At 45.3% G+C, this 18,661-nt stretch overlaps 1 protein-coding gene across 1 annotated transcript in view; it reads left to right on the top strand.

Annotated features, from left to right (window-relative positions):
• The window catches only part of LOC115079772 (WAP four-disulfide core domain protein 3-like), a 127,343-nt gene that overhangs the window by 43,992 nt on the left and 64,690 nt on the right, over positions 1–18,661 (top strand). Inside the window, exon 4 of the mRNA XM_029583621.1 lies at positions 5,243–5,383. Within this exon, the coding sequence (XP_029439481.1) occupies positions 5,243–5,383 (141 nt within the window). The remainder of the gene's footprint in view (positions 1–5,242; positions 5,384–18,661) is intronic.

Here is an 18,661-nt window from a genome sequence, read left to right as displayed (position 1 = left end):
GAGGTAGATAGAAGCCAGGAGACCTATAGGAACTTCACCACTGGAAGCCTGAGATCCCCCCAGGAGGAGCCCTTGGGGACCTGGACTGCTTGGACAGGCAGGGTCTCCTGGAGAAGAGAATTCAAGAGATGTCTGAGTCGAGGCAGGCGGCAGTAGAGCAAAATGTGGAACGGACCAGCAGACAGGTCAGGATGCAGACAGCGGAAACCAGAGACAAGCCAGAGATTGAGACGGGCAGTAAGCAGAATATCTGAGGACATACCGAGTCAAGAGCCAGGAAGATGAGCCAAAGGGAAGCAGAAACCAAGTGGAACTGTGGCAAGCTGGAACAGGAACAAAGCTGAAGCAAGGATAGGTCTGGAGCAGGAACAAGGCTGTAGTAGGAACAAGGTTGGAGACAAGCAACTAGAACTCTAACGAGACGACCCATTGCAAGGCAAAGAGTAAGGCTAGCTGCAGAGTTTAAATCCATGACATCATCCTTGGAGGCAGAGCCATCTTTCCCGCACTAGTTCCTTTAAATTCAGAGCCCCTGCCTGCACGCGCGCCTAAGGGGGTGGGACCAGCCGGCAAGCGTCAGCGGCGTCTCCCTCGCAGAGGGAGCGCCGCGAGAAGGGACCAGCAAAGTCCAAGCAGGCCTCAGAGCCGCCACGATTGCTCGGAGCAGGCCCAAGGTAGGGAGAGGGCCCAGCCGCGGACCTCTGCAGACCGGGACCGCAACACTCATCAATGTACCTCTCTGCCTGCCTCAGCTCCTCCAAGTCTGCTACTCTATCCAGAGATTGGACTCATTCCCTGAGAGCCAGGAGCTCTTTGCACCGAGTGCACACTCGGTGCAAAGAGCTCCTGGCTCTCTCACCGGCGGGTAAAAAATCATACATGTGACACTCAATGCAAAAGACTGGAAAGCCCCCCTCTTGCTGCTGGACTGCTGCCTTCATCTTAGTTTTATTGAGTTCCTAGTTAAGTTTAAGATACTAAGGGAGTTGGAATGAGAGTACTTTAAATTTACAGGTGAATTTACTAATTAATCAGCTAGTGTCCTTCAAGGGGATGATTAAACTTTCAGTAAGGGCTGGTACAATAGAATGATTTAGATAAGACCCTGATTGATTTTTAATGAGAAAGTGTCTCTTGCCTAAAGATCAAGGGTTGAGTGGGTGGGAAAGATAGACACTAGAATTAACTGTCTCTGGCTTGCTCAGACACATACAAACGCTAAATAATATATCCCTCTATTTCCCCTTTCTCCAAAATGTTTAACTCGAAAGATTTCCCAAAGCTATACTTATCAATCTTCTCTGACCACCATTAAATTGATGTTCACTAGGTTATTTGAAGGGTTTGAGAGTCGCGCACCTAACAGTGCATGCTTTCGGGTCCTCTTCTACTGCACAGGGTGCGGGGCCTCTGGAAGCTTGGGCTGTGGAAGTCAATCCCTGGATCGCTTGCGGTGACCTCTGGACTCCTCTCCCGGGGGATGCTGGGAGCAGTATGCCTTCCGGTCTTCTTCTACTAGTTTAAAAGCTGCTTTATCTCCTTTTTAAAGGTTAATCCCAGCAACCTGGTTCCACCATGGTTAATGTGGCGCCCATCCCTTAACCAGAAGGCACAATAGTTCAGAACAGGGGGCTTTATCTTTGCAAGCATGGACTGCCAGGGTACAAGTACCTGGCAAGTACCCAAAAACTAAATAGATCCCATGGATACTGTTGGCAGTAATAGCAGTGCCTATTCTCTATTAGGGGTGTGCATTCATTTTGAACACATATGTAAAACGCAACTTATTTTTTTTTTAAACTTAAAAAAGTGATGATGCGTAACGCATCGCGATTTTCAACTTATTCAACATAGCTATGTTGAATACGTTGAACCTAAATAAACACTTTATTTATTTAAAATATTTCTATACCGGCCTTCATGAATGGGATTCATATCAGGCCGGTTTACAAGAAACAAGGGAAAAACCAAGTAACTATAAATAAGAAAGATCGAAACAATCAAAGTTACAATAAAACAGGGGTATTAAAAACTTGGGAGCTAGAGTAGCTAAGAATAAGTGAAGTAGGAGTAGGAGCGATAGAAATTAACTAGATAATTATCATATAATATGGTATGAAATTGGTAGACATTCAGTTCCTTGATCTGAGTATGATGAGTTAATTTGTGTTAGGGGAAGGCTTGGAGGAAAAGCCACGTCTTGAGTTTCCTTCGGAAGGTGAGGAGGCAGGGTTCCAGTCTTAAATCAGTCGGTAGTTTGTTCCAGAGGATTGGTCCTGCTGTGGAGAAGGAACGTTCTTTGGTGGTTGTTAGCCGCGTGGATTTGGTAGGTGGAACTTGCAGCATTCCTTTATATGCCTCTCTGATGGGCCTGTCTGAGGCATGGAGTTTGAGTGGGGACTGTAGGTCTAGGGTGAGTTGTTTGTGAATGGTTTTGTGAATTATGGTGAGTGTTTTATGTTGAATTCTGTATTTTATTGGCAGCCAGTGTAGGTTTTGGCCAGCTTGGGGGGCCAAAACTTTTGGCCAGCTTGGGGGGGTCAGGAGGCCTCCCCAAGCTGGCCAAAAGTTCCGGTTGGGTCCAGCGGGGGTCCCGGAGCGGAGGCGCAGAGAAGCACGTGACATCGGCGTCACGTCGGAGTGACGCCGACGTCACGTGCTCCTCGCAAAGGAATACAGGGATGGCTTCCTGACTCCCCGCTGGACCACCAGGGAGTTTTGGTATGTCTTGGGGGGGGGGGATTAAGGAGGGTGAGGGGTTTAAATTTTTATTTAGGGAACCGGTAAACATATGGACAGACTCTCAACTTATGGAATTCTCCATATGTCCATATTGAACGAAATCGACCCTCAACTTCAACTTATCAACTTATCAATGCAAACTTTTTGTCTGCACATCCCTATTCTCTATGTTAACTTGATGTACCCTTAGTCTGACCCAGAATGTCAATTTCTTATGTTCTTATGATCTACAAATCCTTGATATGTCATCAGAGCCAGTAGCTCTAAATGTCCCTGTGTTCTGCAAATAAGAATGAGGAAATCCCCCTTTCTCATGCCAATTGTGAGAAAATTGGACCTGAAGTTTAAGGTTCAGTAATCTCTAGAATTTGGTGTCATACTATTGCCACATTATTCATTGTAGATTCATTGCAATTCTAAACTTGCAAATGTCCACCGGTTTCTGGAGCAGTTTGGTAAAATGATGTTTTGGGCTTCCGTGCTTACTGCATGTATTTTGAATCATCAGTTCTATATAGTTCAGTATATCCATGACTCCCTGCAAATGTTGAAATCTTTTCTGAACACTGACAGAGATTCTGTGAACTATCCCCAGCCTTTTCTGAAAGTGGAAGAGTGTATTCACTACCGTCTATGTCCCATCATGGAAGCCTTTGATTCAATATCTAGAACTTCTTCATCGTCTGTAGATGCTCGACATGTGTTGTGCCTTAGGGCCGGCACAATTTGAGAGAATGTGCAAGAGAAATTAGCAGGTTTCCAAGGGTGACCCTCAGGCCAAGTGTCCACCTCCGCAACAGAAATTACATGAAATGAACATTTGAGTCTGCAGCTAGTAATGGACTATGTGTTTTAATTGCAACGAAAAAATATAAAACATAATTATTGCTGGCATTTAAAAAGATCTCATTGATAGAAAGCATAGATGACTGATGATTATTTACAATGGCAGACAATTTAGTCAAGTGTTTTTTTTAAATTTTTTCATGCAGCGAGTTTTTCATCATGCTGTCGCTAACAAGGAGCCAACAAGGAATGGTGACGGCGCGATGAAGAACTTGCTGCATGAAAAAAACCCCAAAAAACCCAACACTTGACTACATGTAAAAAGTTGTTTTATGTGGTGGGAAAGCGGTCTATTTGGGATCATTGTAGCTGCTGCTCCTGTCACCCGAGGGGGCGCCGCGCTAGCCGTAGATGCAGACCTGCCATGGCTGCAGCAGCAAAGCCGTGCTCTGAGACCCCAGCGGTGCTGAGTTGTGGCCGCCACGAAGGGTGCGAGCGTGGAGGAAGCCCAGAGGCTGGAGCTGCCCTATCTGCGCCTATTATGCACTGGACAACAAAGATGCTCCCTCATGAATATTCGTTTAAGTATCAATATAAGCCTTTCCAGCAGCCTCCTGGCAATATCGGGGATATAAGAGTGCTGATGTCATGCGTTCATACGTGTGTGAGCGCCATTACTAAGCAGTATCGGGGGCCGATTTAATTCCTGCAAGATCCCCTGAAGCAGCCCTATGTAAGAGGACGAAGCTGGGCATTTTTATAGCATCTTTATCAACACACAATAAAAGGTTTTTAAGCAATTCTGGATCTATCTTGTTTTCCTTTTCCTCACGGCTTTGACAGACCGTCTTCCTTGCTGTTTTTGGGTCTGAGCAATAACTGGAAACACAGAACAATGACACCTATTACGAGGGTCATTCAGTGAATTTAGGATCTGTTATTTTATCATTGTGTGAAGAGAGGGGAGGAGAGTAGTATTTAATTATCTCCACTCGACTTCACTAACATTATAGACAGGAAGACAGTGGAGATTTTTTTAACCATCACGTTATCCAACGAACTGGGTTTGAATATAAGCCACATAATTAAACAACCTCAGTGATTTTGAATACAAAATTTCAATGATTCTTTCAAAAATTACTAGTTTAAGCAAGCTTTTGGTTAACTTTATTATTTTAAGGAAAGTTGATCTGTTATTTTTATTTTAAAGTGTTTAACATATTGTATTACCACAAAGACAAATGGATCAGTGCTCAGATTACACAGAAAATAGAAACAAAAGATAAATGTGTGCTCTGTTAGCATTCAGCGAGGTTGCAGATTATTAAAGGGTCTTCAATCATTTCAGAAGGATAAACACATTTCAGGATAGGTAAATATCAAATATCAGTGTTAAATTCGCTTTGGGGACTGTTTCCAGCAGTTTACTTCTGGGGGACAGGATCTTTGAATAAAAGACATTTTATATGCTGACATGTGTTTATCTTTCAGAAATGATCAAAGACCTTTTCACTAAGGGCAACCCTGCTGAATTTTAATGCACCACACATTTGCCTTTTCTTAACATATTGTCCATAATCCAACACTTATGTACTAATGTTCCCTGCTTAGTAAAGTGATTTCTCTACATTAGCAGGATACAACAACTTTGAAATAAATTAAAGAAATTCAAAGATCAGAAAAGATTTTTAAAACTCTGAAATTATTTTTACAGTTAAGCCAGGATCTTGCCCAATACCAACAAGTTGTGAAAATGAAAACACTGGACCGACAATAAAATGCAAAGGAGACTATAATTGTGATGGGAAACAGAAGTGCTGCAACCTGATGGACACAAACAGGTGTACAGAGCCAGGTACCTCTACCTACCTGTATAATGTAATGTTTATAGATCAGATACTGTGTGTCCCTGTACCAGACCCTGTGTCACAGTGACAGGAGAGCACAGAGCCAGCTACCTGTATAATGTAATGTTTATAGATCAGATACTGTGTGTCCCTGTACCAGACCCTGTGTCACAGTGACAGGAGAGCACAGAGCCAGGTACCTGTATAATGTAATGTTTATAGATCAGATACTGTGTGTGTCCCTGTACCAGACCCTGTGTCACAGTGACAGGAGAGCACAGAGCCAGGTACCTGTACAATGTAATGTTTATAGATCAGATACTGTGTGTCCCCCTGTACCAGACCCTGTGTCACAGTGACAGGAGAGCTCAGAGCCAGGTACCTGTATAATGTAATGTTTATAGATCAGATACTGTGTGTCCCCCTGTACCAGACCCTGTGTCACAGTGACAGGAGAGCACAGAGCCAGGTACCTGTATAATGTAATGTTTATAGATCAGATACTGTGTGTGTCCCTGTACCAGACCCTGTGTCACAGTGACAGGAGAGCACAGAGCCAGGTACCTGTATAATGTAATGTTTATAGATCAGATACTGTGTGTCCCTGTACCAGACCCTGTGTCACAGTGACAGGAGAGCACAGAGCCAGGTACCTGTATAATGTAATGTTTATAGATCAGATACTGTGTGTGCCCCTGTACCAGACTCTGTGTCACAGTGACAGGAGAGCACAGAGCCAGGTACCTGTATAATGTAATGTTTATAGATCAGATACTGTGTGTCCCTGTACCAGACCCTGTGTCACAGTGACAGGAGAGCACAGAGCCAGGTACCTGTATAATGTAATGTTTATAGATCAGATACTGTGTGTGTCCCTGTACCAGACTCTGTGTCACAGTGACAGGAGAGCTCAGAGCCAGGTACCTGTATAATGTAATGTTTATAGATCAGATACTGTGTGTCCCCCTGTACCAGACCCTGTGTCACAGTGACAGGAGAGCACAGAGCAGGTACCTGTATAATGTAATGTTTATAGATCAGATACTGTGTGTCCCTGTACCAGACCCTGTGTCACAGTGACAGGAGAGCACAGAGCCAGGTACCTGTATAATGTAATGTTTATAGATCAGATACTGTGTGTCCCCCTGTACCAGACCCTGTGTCACAGTGACAGGAGAGCACAGAGCAGGTACCTGTATAATGTAATGTTTATAGATCAGATACTGTGTGTCCCTGTACCAGACCCTGTGTCACAGTGACAGGAGAGCACAGAGCCAGGTACCTGTATAATGTAATGTTTATAGATCATATACTGTGTGTCCCTGTACCAGACCCTGTGTCACAGTGACAGGAGAGCACAGAGCCAGGTACCTGTATAATGTAATGTTTATAGATCAGATACTGTGTATGTCCCTGTACCAGACCCTGTGTCACAGTGACAGGAGAGCACAGAGCCAGGGAACTGTATAATGTAATGTTTATAGATCAGATACTGTGTGCCCCCCCTGTACCAGACCCTGTGTCACAGTGACAGGAGAGCACAGAGCCAGGTACCTGTATAATGTAATGTTTATAGATCAGATACTGTGTGTGTCCCTGTACCAGACCCTGTGTCACAGTGACAGGAGAGCACAGAGCCAGGTACCTGTATAATGTAATGTTTATAGATCAGATACTGTGTGTGTCCCTGTACCAGACACTGTGTCACAGTGACAGGAGAGCATAGAGCCAGGTACCTGTATAATGTAATGTTTATAGATCAGATACTGTGTGTCCCTGTACCAGACCCTGTGTCACAGTGACAGGAGAGCAGAGAGCCAGGTACCTGTATAATGTAATGTTTATAGATCAGATACTGTGTGTGTCCCTGTACCAGACCCTGTGTCACAGTGACAGGAGAGCACAGAGCCAGGTACCTGTATAATGTAATGTTTATAGATCAGATACCGTGTGTCCCTGTACCAGACCCTGTGTCATAGTGACAGGAGAGCACAGAGCCAGGTACCTGTATAATGTAATGTTTATAGATCAGATGCTGTGTGTGTCCCTGTACCAGACCCTGTGTCACAGTGACAGGAGAGCACAGAGCCAGGTACCTTTATAATGTAATGTTTATAGATCAGATGCTGTGTGTGTCCCTGTACCAGACCCTGTGTCACAGTGACAGGAGAGCACAGAGCCAGGTACCTGTATAATGTAATGTTTATAGATCAGATACTGTGTGTCCCTGTACCAGACCCTGTGTCACAGTGACAGGAGAGCACAGAGCCAGGTATCTGTATAATGTAATGTTTATAGATCAGATACTGTGTGTGTCCCTGTACCAGACCCTGTGTCACAGTGACAGGAGAGCACAGAGCCAGGTATCTGTATAATGTAATGTTTATAGATCAGATACTGTGTGTGCCCCTGTACCAGACCCTGTGTCACAGTGACAGGAGACCACAGGGCCAGGTATCTGTATAATGTAATGTCTATGGATCAGATACTGTATGTGTGCCCCTGTAGCAGATCCTGTGTCACAATGACAAGAGTGCAAGGAGCCAGGTACCTGTATACTGTAATGTCTATGGATCAGATACTGTGTGTGTCCCTGTACCAGACCCTGTGTCACAATGACAGGAGAGCACAGAGCCAGGTACCTGTATAATGTAATGTTTATAGATCAGATACTGTATGTGTGCCCCTGTAGCAGACCCTGTGTCACAATGACAGGAGAGCACAGAGCCAGGTACCTGTATAATGTAATGTTTATAGATCAGATACTGTGTGTCCTCCTGTACCAGACCCTGTGTCACAGTGACAGGAGTGCACAGAGCCAGGTACCTGTATAATATAATGTCTATGGATCAGATACTATATGTGTGCCCCTATACCAGACCATCTCACAGTGATAAGACAGGAGAGAGACAGGCACCTTGACCTCTAATGCTGTGCCTGTCCATCCAGGCCTTAAGTCCCTATGAGGGCTTGACCTCTAATGCTGTGCCTGTCCATCCAGGCCTTAAGTCCCTATGAGGATTTGACCTCTAATGCTGTGCCTGTCCATCCAGGCAAGTCCGTATGAGGGCTTGACCTCTAATGCTGTTCCTGTCCGTCCAGGCCTTGTCCCTATGAGGGCTTGACCTCTATGCTGTTCCTGTCCATCCAGGCCTTAAGTCCCTATGAGGGCTTGACCTCAACTGCTGTTCCTGTCTGTCCAGGATTTACGTCCCTACGAGGGCTTGACCTCTATCCTCGAATGCAGTACCTGCATGTACGGCCAGGTTTTACTTCCCTACAAGGGCCTGACCTCTAATGCTGTGCCTGTCCGTCCACATTTGGAATGTAAGAACATAAAAAGCTGACTTCAGATGTTTGGAGCTTGCATATTTCATATGCTCAATAGTTTTCCTGACCTTCATAATATGGGTCATGTTCCCGAAATCTTTCTTAGGTGCCAACAGTAATGTTTCTAGTACTATAGAAAACTGGTGGTAGTTGGACTCTAGCAATGACGCCTAAATTCTGTTATTATTTATTATTATAATTATTATTTATTTCTTTTATATACCGACATTCAATCGAGATATCACATCGGTTTCCAGATAACTAAGAGAATAGGGCGATATCAGCCCTATTTTACATTATAACATGGTAACAAATATAACATTTATAACATATTATAACAGAAATACATGGAACAATAGGTTATAGAATATAACATATGTACATAAATGACTTGTTGATAAAAATAATTTAGGATTAAGGGTAGAAGGGAGGGGTGAGGGGAGGGAGGTTTCCCCTCACCCTCCTTTAATCCTACCCTACCATTCTTCCCCCCCCCCCCCCCCCCCATTCTCCCTGTCACTGCCATCACCGTTCGCTACCTCCCAGCCCACCTATACATAGTGTCTATTGTTAATTTATTTTCTTCAAATGTTCCTATCAAATTTCTCTCTTTCCCTATCCTTCCTACTGCTGTCCTCTTTCATTGCTGCTCCCCTTTCCCCATCCCTGTTTATTGTATTTCACTCTCTTGTTATTTTTGTTACAATGTAAACCGGCAAGATGTTCCGACGAATGTCGGCATATAAAAATAAATAAATAAATAAATAGTTCATCCTCTGTCTTCCTATAGTTTACAGAGGCACTGTGTAAACTACAGAGTCAACATAGGTTGATATTGTAGATTTGGGCAGGAGATGATGTCAGAGCTTCTTTTGGTCCTAACGGCTGAACCCACGTTGCAAAGGGAAACGTCAGTCTCTGGCAATTCAAAATACTAATCCTTCACAGCAAGGATCCTTTATTAAAACAAACAATTTTCTTTTAATTTCAGGACAGAGCAGAGAACTTCCTCTGTCTTGCTCAGGAAGTCATCTGTTTGCAAATGCTTAAATCCTAACAATTTGTACCATTATTCACTCTAGGGGCAAACCCATTCCAGGAGCCCTTTCCTGCTCAAAGGAAAGGAAACTCTCCGCAGGGTAGCCGGCCTATCTCTTAGCACCTGTTGACGCATGTTGAACCACTGTTCCCATAGCACCCTCCTCCGGCTCGGCCTTGAAAATTCTCGTTTGTAAATCTGCTAACTCCACCAGATTTTAAAAGACCAGCGAGAGCTCACTAGATGCCAACGGAAACACCCCACTCTAGAGGTGAACCCATTCTAGGGAGCCCTTTCCTGCGCAAAGGAAAATGATTTCTCCCCGGGGCCAGCCTGTCTTGCCCCTATCAAAACCACAGGGACGTGACTACTAGGGATGCGAATCGTTTTTGAACGATTAAAATTATCGTCAGATAATTTTAAAATCGTCCTAAATCGTTAGAGTGCACGATACAATACAAATGCCCCCGATTTATCGTCAGGGGCATTTGTATTGTATCGTTAAATAGGGCACGGGAATTATTTGGGGGAGGGCGGGAAAACCGGCACACCAAAACAACCCCTAAACCCACCCCGACCCTTTAAAACCAATTCCTTACCCGAACCCCCCCAAAATGTTAAATTACCTGGTGGTCCAGTGGGGGGGGGGGGGTGTCCCGGTGCGATCTCCCGCTCTCGGGCCATCGGCGCCATTTTGGCTGCCACTAATTAAAATGGCGCTGATGGCCCGATAAAAAAAAAAACCCACCCGACCCTTTAAATCGACCCCCCTTAGCCTCCCCCACCCTTCCGACCCTTTGTTTTTAGGGAGGCCTGCGCTGCTAAAAAAAAAAAACCCACCCGACCCTTTCAATCGACCCCACCCTCCTGACCCCCCCAAAACCTTTTAAAATTACCTGGTGGTCCAGGGGGCCTCGGGGAGAGATCCAGGGGGGCCTCGGGGAGAGGAGAGATCCAGGGGGGCCTCGGGGACAGATTTCCCATTCCCAGGCATCAGCTGTTAAAGAAAAAATGGCGCCGATGCCCTTTTGCCCTTACCATGTGACAGGGTATCCGTGCCATTGGCCGGTCCCTGTCACATGGTAGGAGCACTGGATGGCCGGCGCCATCTTTAAAGATTTCCCCCCCCCCCCCCCCCAGCCGAATCTGATCGTTAAGACGATCTGGCACATGATTCACATCTCTAGTGACTACCTCCGTTCTGCCAGCCTGTCTTGCCCTTATCAGCTTTCTGCCACTCTGCCTTGCTGCCATACACCAGATGACTCACTCAACTCCTTGTGGTGTTCTTGCCACTCTCATGGTTCCTCAGTGTGTTGGTGCTAGTCTATCTGCTTGCTGTGTTCCCCCTTTATTGTGCTGAAGGATGTTGATGCCACTTGTCTTGCCACTTTGCCTGTCGTGCTGCCTTCGAGAGTTCATGCATCTGTTATTGGTGCTCTCTTTTGAAGCTGTGGTGTGTTTTTGACACGCTTGCTGCTGCTTTGCACCTCTGTTAAAGTGCTCTTGCCACTCCTGGTACCCCTTTGTTCCTTTAAAGTGCCTTAGGCTATTCATTCATGCCACTTTGGTGCCACTTTGCCACAGTCTAAGTACCTTGGAGCTCTTTTCTCGTTCTGATGATTGCTCCCCATAAGTTTCATCAGAATTGATAAGAAAACTCCAATTCTGCAGCCAAGAATAGGCTGCAAATACTTCCCCTATTGACTTTAATGGGAAATCGGAAAACAAATAAAACTAATCAACAAATTGGTTTTCCCCCCTATGAAATGAATACAACGAATTTCGGTCCCGGCGAAATGAAAACCGAATTGAAACAAATGTTTTCCTTCTGCACATCCCTAATGTATTTATAAATGACCTGGAAATGGGAATAAAAAGTAGGTGATCAAATTTCTGGATGACACAAAATTATTCAAAATTGTTAAAAAGAGGATTGTGAAAAATTGCTAGAGGGTATTGCAAAACTGGAGACTGGGCGTGCAAATGGCAAATGATTTTTAGTGTAGACAAGTGCAAAGTAATGAACTCAGGTTAGAGTAATATAAATTAGGGCTCCAGAATGCAAGGTTCCTCATTAGGAGTCACCACTTAGGAAAAGGATCTAGGTTTTATCATTAAAAATATGTTGAAATCTTCTGCTCAATGTGCAGCTGCAGCCAAGAAAACAAATATATTATTAGGGATTATTAAGAAAGGAATAGAGAATATAACAGAGAATATCATAATGCCTCTGTATCGCTCCATGGTGCAACCTCATCTTGAGTATTGTGTGCAGTTCTGGTCACCACATCTCAAGATAGATATAGCAGAATTAGAAAAGGTACAGAGAAGGGTTACCAAGATGATAAGAAGGATGGAACAATTCCCCTATGAGGAAAGGCTAAAAAGGTTATATGATAGAGATCTATAAAATAATGAGTGACATGGAACAAGTAACTGTTAATCAATTGTTCACTCTTTTGAAAAATACAGACCAGGGGCTACAATGAAGTTACTAGATAAAACATTTAAAACTAATAAGAGAAAATATTTTTTTACTCAATGCATAATTAAACTCTGGAATTTATTGCAAGAGAATATGGTGAAAGCTATTAGTGTAGCTGTGTTTAAAAAAGGTTTGGACAAGTTCCTGGAGGAAAACTCCATTAACCATTATTAAAGTAGAGTTGCAGAAATCCACTGCTTATTCCTGGGATAAGCAGCTTGGAATCTTTCTACCATTTTGGATCCTGCCAGGTACTTGTGACCTGCATTGGCCACTGTTGGAAATAGGACACTGGGCTTGATGGACCAGTATGGCAATTCTATGTTCTTAGTGTTCAGAATTGAATGATTTTATCAATTTCCATAATTAATTAGTAAACCAAATAAGCTTCCAGCATGATTATTAGTGCTGAATACAAGAGACAGTAATCTGTAATTTATTGAACAGCCTCAGCACCTTGAAGATAAGCTCTTCCCCCTCCCCTGACAGTGAAGCTTGTATTAATATCAGGACAGGACTTTGCCAGTTGAGGCCCTCATTAAGCTGTTATCTTTGGTGTCTTGTGAAGGGACACTATTCAGGGGTTACACAACAATAAATGCAACATCACAATAAAACCAAAAATAAAATTCACTGCACCGTATGATATTACAATGCACCATTCTGTCACCAGAAACAACCCTATTACTTTAAGTAAAATGGTGAACCATCTTAAACCATATCAGCAAATGCTACGGCAAACAGACATATATTCTGAGCGATAACAGCAATGTTTCAGCTTTTAAATTATCTCAAATGAATGCTGCTGTGGCGATTGTTTCATATAAGGTTTTAATGCCAGAAATAGCTACAACTTTTATCCTGGTGCTGTGCAATGTACCCCAATTCATTTTTGGAGATGGAGAGAGAGAGACTCTAGGGAGGGCCTCAGTGTGTGCACCTATTTATATCTCACCTTAGCTCTAGAGTACCCTGTGAAAAATAGGCTTTATTGCAGGGTGCACTAACTTTACTACACAATGCAAAGCCGTAAGTTACCATGTGGTGCAGTAATTCTAAAATTTCCATGAACACACCCCTTTTGTTATTAACACTTTTTGATGAATCTAGGGGATAGGCTGCTATTTTAAAGGAGACTTATGTGCATACATTTGGTAATTTACTTGCATAATATTACACTTGCCAATTATCTTGCATAAGTGATATTAAATGTGTTTATTGTGTAGTATTGTTGGCTGACTGGGAGGTCTGTGTGAACTGGGTGGTGTTCAGACTGAAGAACAGGAAAGACTTGATGATCTGGTAAAGGACTGAGTGAACTGCTGGAGTAATTGGTAAACTGGCAATTTCAATTACATGTGCATGTTTTAAAATATAACAACTTATATGGCTGGTGAATGTGAGGATCGCCTGGTAACATGCCTGCCTGGTGCAAAGGTGGTGGACCTCACGCGTCACCTAGATAGGATTTTAGACAGTGCTGGGGAGGAGCCGGCTGTCGTGGTACATGTGGGCACCAACGACATAGGAAAATGTGGGAGGGAGGTTCTGGAAGCCAAATGTAGGCTCTTAGGTAGAAAGATTAAATCCAGAACCTCCAGGGTAGCATTCTCTGAAATGCTCCCTGTTCCACACGCAGGTCACCAGAGGCAGGCAGAGCTCCGGAGTCTCAAGGAAGAGGGTTTTAGGTTTGTTAGGAACCGGGTTTCAATTTGGGAAAGGGGGGACTTTTCTGAAAGGATGGGCTCTGCCTTAAACAGAGTGGAACCAGACTGCTGGCGCTAACCTTTAAAAAGAAGATAGCTCAGCTTTTAAACTAGATGATGGGGGAAAGCCGATAATTGCTCAGAAGCCTATGGTTCATAATGATGTATCTTTGAAGGATATTAAGAGAACAGGAAAAATAGGACATCCCAGTACAACAGTTGCACTAAATGCCAAAGTGGACCAGGTGCCTTTATGTAAAGTGCAGAAAGATTCCACATTACCCATCAACTGAGGAGCAGGTTGTTAATACAAACAAAAAACATACATTGAAATGTCTGTATACAAATTCTAGGAGTCTGAAAAATAAGATGGGCGAGTTAGGGTGTATAGCACTGAATGACGAGGAAGATATAATTGGCATCTCAGAGACCTGGTGGAAGGAGGATAACCAATGGGACACTAATACCAGGATACAAATTATGTCAAAATGATAGGATGCATCAAACTGGTGGAGGGCTTGAACAATATGTTAAAGAGAGCACTGAGTCAAACAGGATAAAAGTTCTGCAGGAAGCAAAATGCAATGCTGAATCTTTATGGATAGAAATTTCAGGGGAAAAGGGGAATAAAATAGCAGTGAGGGTGTATTACCATCCACCTGGCCAGAATGAACTTACAGACAACAAAATGCAAAATCAGCAGCACAGTAAGAATGGGTGATTTCAATTACCCCCTGTATTGACTGGGTGAATGTCACACCAGGACATGTGTGAGAGAGTGTCCCAGAGAAACCCTCATACCAGTCCCAGGCATTCTGTGTGCAGGGCAGCTCCCCTGAGCAGGAAAATAGCTTAAGGCTCAGAGGAAGCAAACGGAAGCCCTGGGAAGGAGGAAGAAGGCAGCTGCTGCGAATATAATTTCCCTGTTGGTGTATTGTCTGATATTATAAGCAGTTCAACGTTTGTGTTGTAACTGTCCTCCTGAGAAATCCATAGATGATTCATGCTGTGCCACAGACCTTCTGCATTAAGCAACTGCACAGGCAGAAGCCCAAGCATCCAAAAAGAGATTGTAGAGAAAGTGGCTGAACAGGCAGAAACTCTACCAAAAGAGAGAAAAGACAGAGATCATTTTTTTCTCCTCACTGCTTGAAAATGATTATACAGAGCAGAGACTGGGTAACAGACAAAAAGAGGAAACAGAAGAGAATCTCCCCCATCCCTGAGCTGACAGAAGCAGAGGGGCACACTGAAAAAAAATGCACACAGAGAAAAGAGAATCTCCCACATCCCCGAGCTGACAGAAGCAGGCACAGGTCAGAGGCACACACTGAAAAATATACACACAGAGAAAAGAGAGTCTCCCCCATCCACGAGCTGACAGAAGCAGAGGGGCACACTGAAAAAAAATGCACACAGAGAAAAGAGAATCTCCCCCATCCCCGAGCTGACAGAAGCAGAGGGGCACACTGAAAAAAAATACACACAGAGAAAAGAGAGTCTCCCCCATTCCCGAGCTGACAGAACCAGAGGGGCACACTGAAAAATATATACACACAGAGAAAAGAGAGTCTCCCCCATCCCCGAGCTGACAGAACCAGAGGGGCACACTGAAAAATATATACACACAGAGAAAAGAGAGTCTCCCCCATCCCCGAGCTGACAGAACCAGAGGGGCACACTGAAAAAAAATGCACACAGAGAAAAGAGAATCTCCCCCATCCCCGAGCTGACAGAAGCAGAGGGGCACACTGAAAAAAAATGCACACAGAGAAAAGAGAATCTCCCCCATCCCCGAGCTGACAGAAGCAGAGGGGCACACTTAAAAATATATACACACAGAGAAAAGACAATCTCCCCCATCCCCGAGCTGACAGAACCAGAGGGGCACACTGAAAAATATATACACACAGAGAAAAGAGAATCTCCCCCATCCCTGAGCTGACAGAAGCAGAGGGGCACACTGAAAAATATATACACACAGAGAAAAGAGAGTCTCCCCCATCCCCGAGCTGACAGAAGCAGAGGGGCACACTGAAAAATATATACACACAGAGAAAAGAGAGTCTCCCCCATCCCCGAGCTGACAGAAGCAGAGGGGCACACTGAAAAATATATACACACAGAGAAAAGAGAGTCTCCCCCATCCACGAGCTGACAGAAGCAGAGGGGCACACTGAAAAATATATACACACAGAGAAAAGAGAGTCTCCCCCATCCCCGAGCTGACAGAAGCAGAGGGGCACACTGAAAAATATATACACACAGAGAAAAGAGAATCTCCCCCATCCCTGAGCTGACAGAAGCAGAGGGGCACACTGAAAAATATATACACACAGAGAAAAGAGAATCTCCCCCATCCCCGAGCTGACAGAAGCAGAGGGGCACACTGAAAAATATATACACACAGAGAAAAGAGAATCTCCCCCATCCCCGAGCTGACAGAAGCAGAGGGGCACACTGAAAAATATATACACACAGAGAAAAGAGAGTCTCCCCCATCCCCGAGCTGACAGAACCAGAGGGGCACACTGAAAAATATATACACACAGAGAAAAGAGAGTCTCCCCCATTCCCGAGCTGACAAAAGCAGAGGGGCACACTGAAAAATATATACACACAGAGAAAAGAGAATCTCCCCCATCCCCGAGCTGACAGAAGCAGAGGGGCACACTGAAAAATATATACACACAGAGAAAAGAGAGTCTCCCCCATCCCCGAGCTGACAGAACCAGAGGGGCACACTGAAAAATATATACACACAGAGAAAAGAGAGTCTCCCCCATCCCCGAGCTGACAGAAGCAGAGGGGCACACTGAAAAATATATACACACAGAGAAAAGAGAGTCTCCCCCATCCCCGAGCTGACAGAACCAGAGGGGCACACTGAAAAATATATACACACAGAGAAAAGAGAGTCTCCCCCATTCCCGAGCTGACAGAAGCAGAGGGGCACACTGAAAAATATATACACACAGAGAAAAGAGAGTCTCCCCCATCCCCGAGCTGACAGAACCAGAGGGGCACACTGAAAAATATATACACACAGAGAAAAGAGAGTCTCCCCCATCCCTGAGCTGACAGAAGCAGAGGGGCACACTGAAAAATATATACACACAGAGAAAAGAGAGTCTCCCCCATCCCCGAGCTGACAGAACCAGAGGGGCACACTGAAAAATATATACACACAGAGAAAAGAGAGTCTCCCCCATTCCCGAGCTGACAGAAGCAGAGGGGCACACTGAAAAATATATACACACAGAGAAAAGAGAGTCTCCCCCATCCCCGAGCTGACAGAACCAGAGGGGCACACTGAAAAATATATACACACAGAGAAAAGAGAGTCTCCCCCATTCCCGAGCTGACAGAAGCAGAGGGGCACACTGAAAAATATATACACACAGAGAAAAGAGAGTCTCCCCCATCCCCGAGCTGACAGAAGCAGAGGGGCACACTGAAAAATATATACACACAGAGAAAAGAGAGTCTCCCCCATTCCCGAGTTGACAGAACCAGAGGGGCACACTGAAAAATATATACACACAGAGAAAAGAGAGTCTCCCCCATCCCCGAGTTGACAGAACCAGAGGGACACACTGAAAAAAAATGCACACAGAGAAAAGAGAATCTCCCACATCCCCGAGCTGACAGAAGCAGACACATGTCAGAGGCACACACTGAAAAATATACACACAGAGGGGCGGATTTTCAGCGCCCTGCTCGCCTAAATCCGCCCAAAACCGGGCGGATTTAGGCGAGCAGGGCCCTGCGCGCCGGTAAGCCTATTTTACATAGGCCTACCGGCGCGCGCAGACCCCGGGACTCGCGTACGTCCCGGGGTTTTCGGAGGGGGGCGTGTCGGGGGGCGGGCCCGGTCGACGCGGCGTTTCGGGGGCGTGTCGGCCGCGTTTTGGGGACGGGTACGGGGCGTGGCTACGGCCCGGGGGCGTGGCCGCGCCCTCCGTACCTGCCCCCAGGTCGCGGCCCGGCGCGCAGCAGGCCCGCTGGCGCGCGGGGATTTACGTCTCCCTCCGGGAGGCGTAAATCCCCCGACAAAGGTAAGGGGGGGGTGTAGACAGGGCCGGGTGGGTGGGTTAGGTAGGGGAAGGGAGGGTAAGGTGAGGGGAGGGCAAAGGAAAGTTCCCTCCGAGGCCGCTCCGATTTCGGAGCGGCCTCGGAGGGAACGGGGGGAGGCAGCGCGGCTCGGCGCGCGCAGGCTATACAAAATCGATAGCCTTGCGCGCGCTGATCCAGGATTTTAGTGGATACGCGCGGCTCCGCGCGTATCTACTAAAATCCAGCGTACTTTTGCTTGAGTCTGATGCGCAAGCAAAAGTAGGCTGTTCGCGCGCCTCTTAAAATCTACCCCAGAGAAAAGAGAGTTTCCCCCATCCCCGAGCTGACAGAAGCAGGCACATGTCAGAGGGGCACACTGAAAAATATACACACAGAGAAAAGAGAGTCTCCCCCATCCCCGAGCTGACAGAAGCAGGCACATGTCAGAGGCACACACTGAAAAATATACACACAGAGAAAAGAGAATCTCCCTCATCCCCGAGCTGACAGAAGCAGGCACATGTCAGAGGCACACTGAAAAATATACACACAGAGAAAAGAGAATCTCCCTCATCCCCGAGCTGACAGAAGCAGAAACATGTCAGAGGCACACACTGAAAAATATACACACAGAGAAAAGAGAGTCTCCCCCATCCCCGAGCTGACA

The sequence above is a fragment of the Rhinatrema bivittatum genome, chromosome 1 (genome assembly GCF_901001135.1).
Source record: "Rhinatrema bivittatum chromosome 1, aRhiBiv1.1, whole genome shotgun sequence".
Taxonomy (NCBI): Eukaryota; Metazoa; Chordata; class Amphibia; order Gymnophiona; family Rhinatrematidae; genus Rhinatrema; species Rhinatrema bivittatum.
The sequence above is the reverse complement of the archived record's forward strand: the minus strand, read 5'-3'. Positions and strand labels throughout refer to the sequence as shown.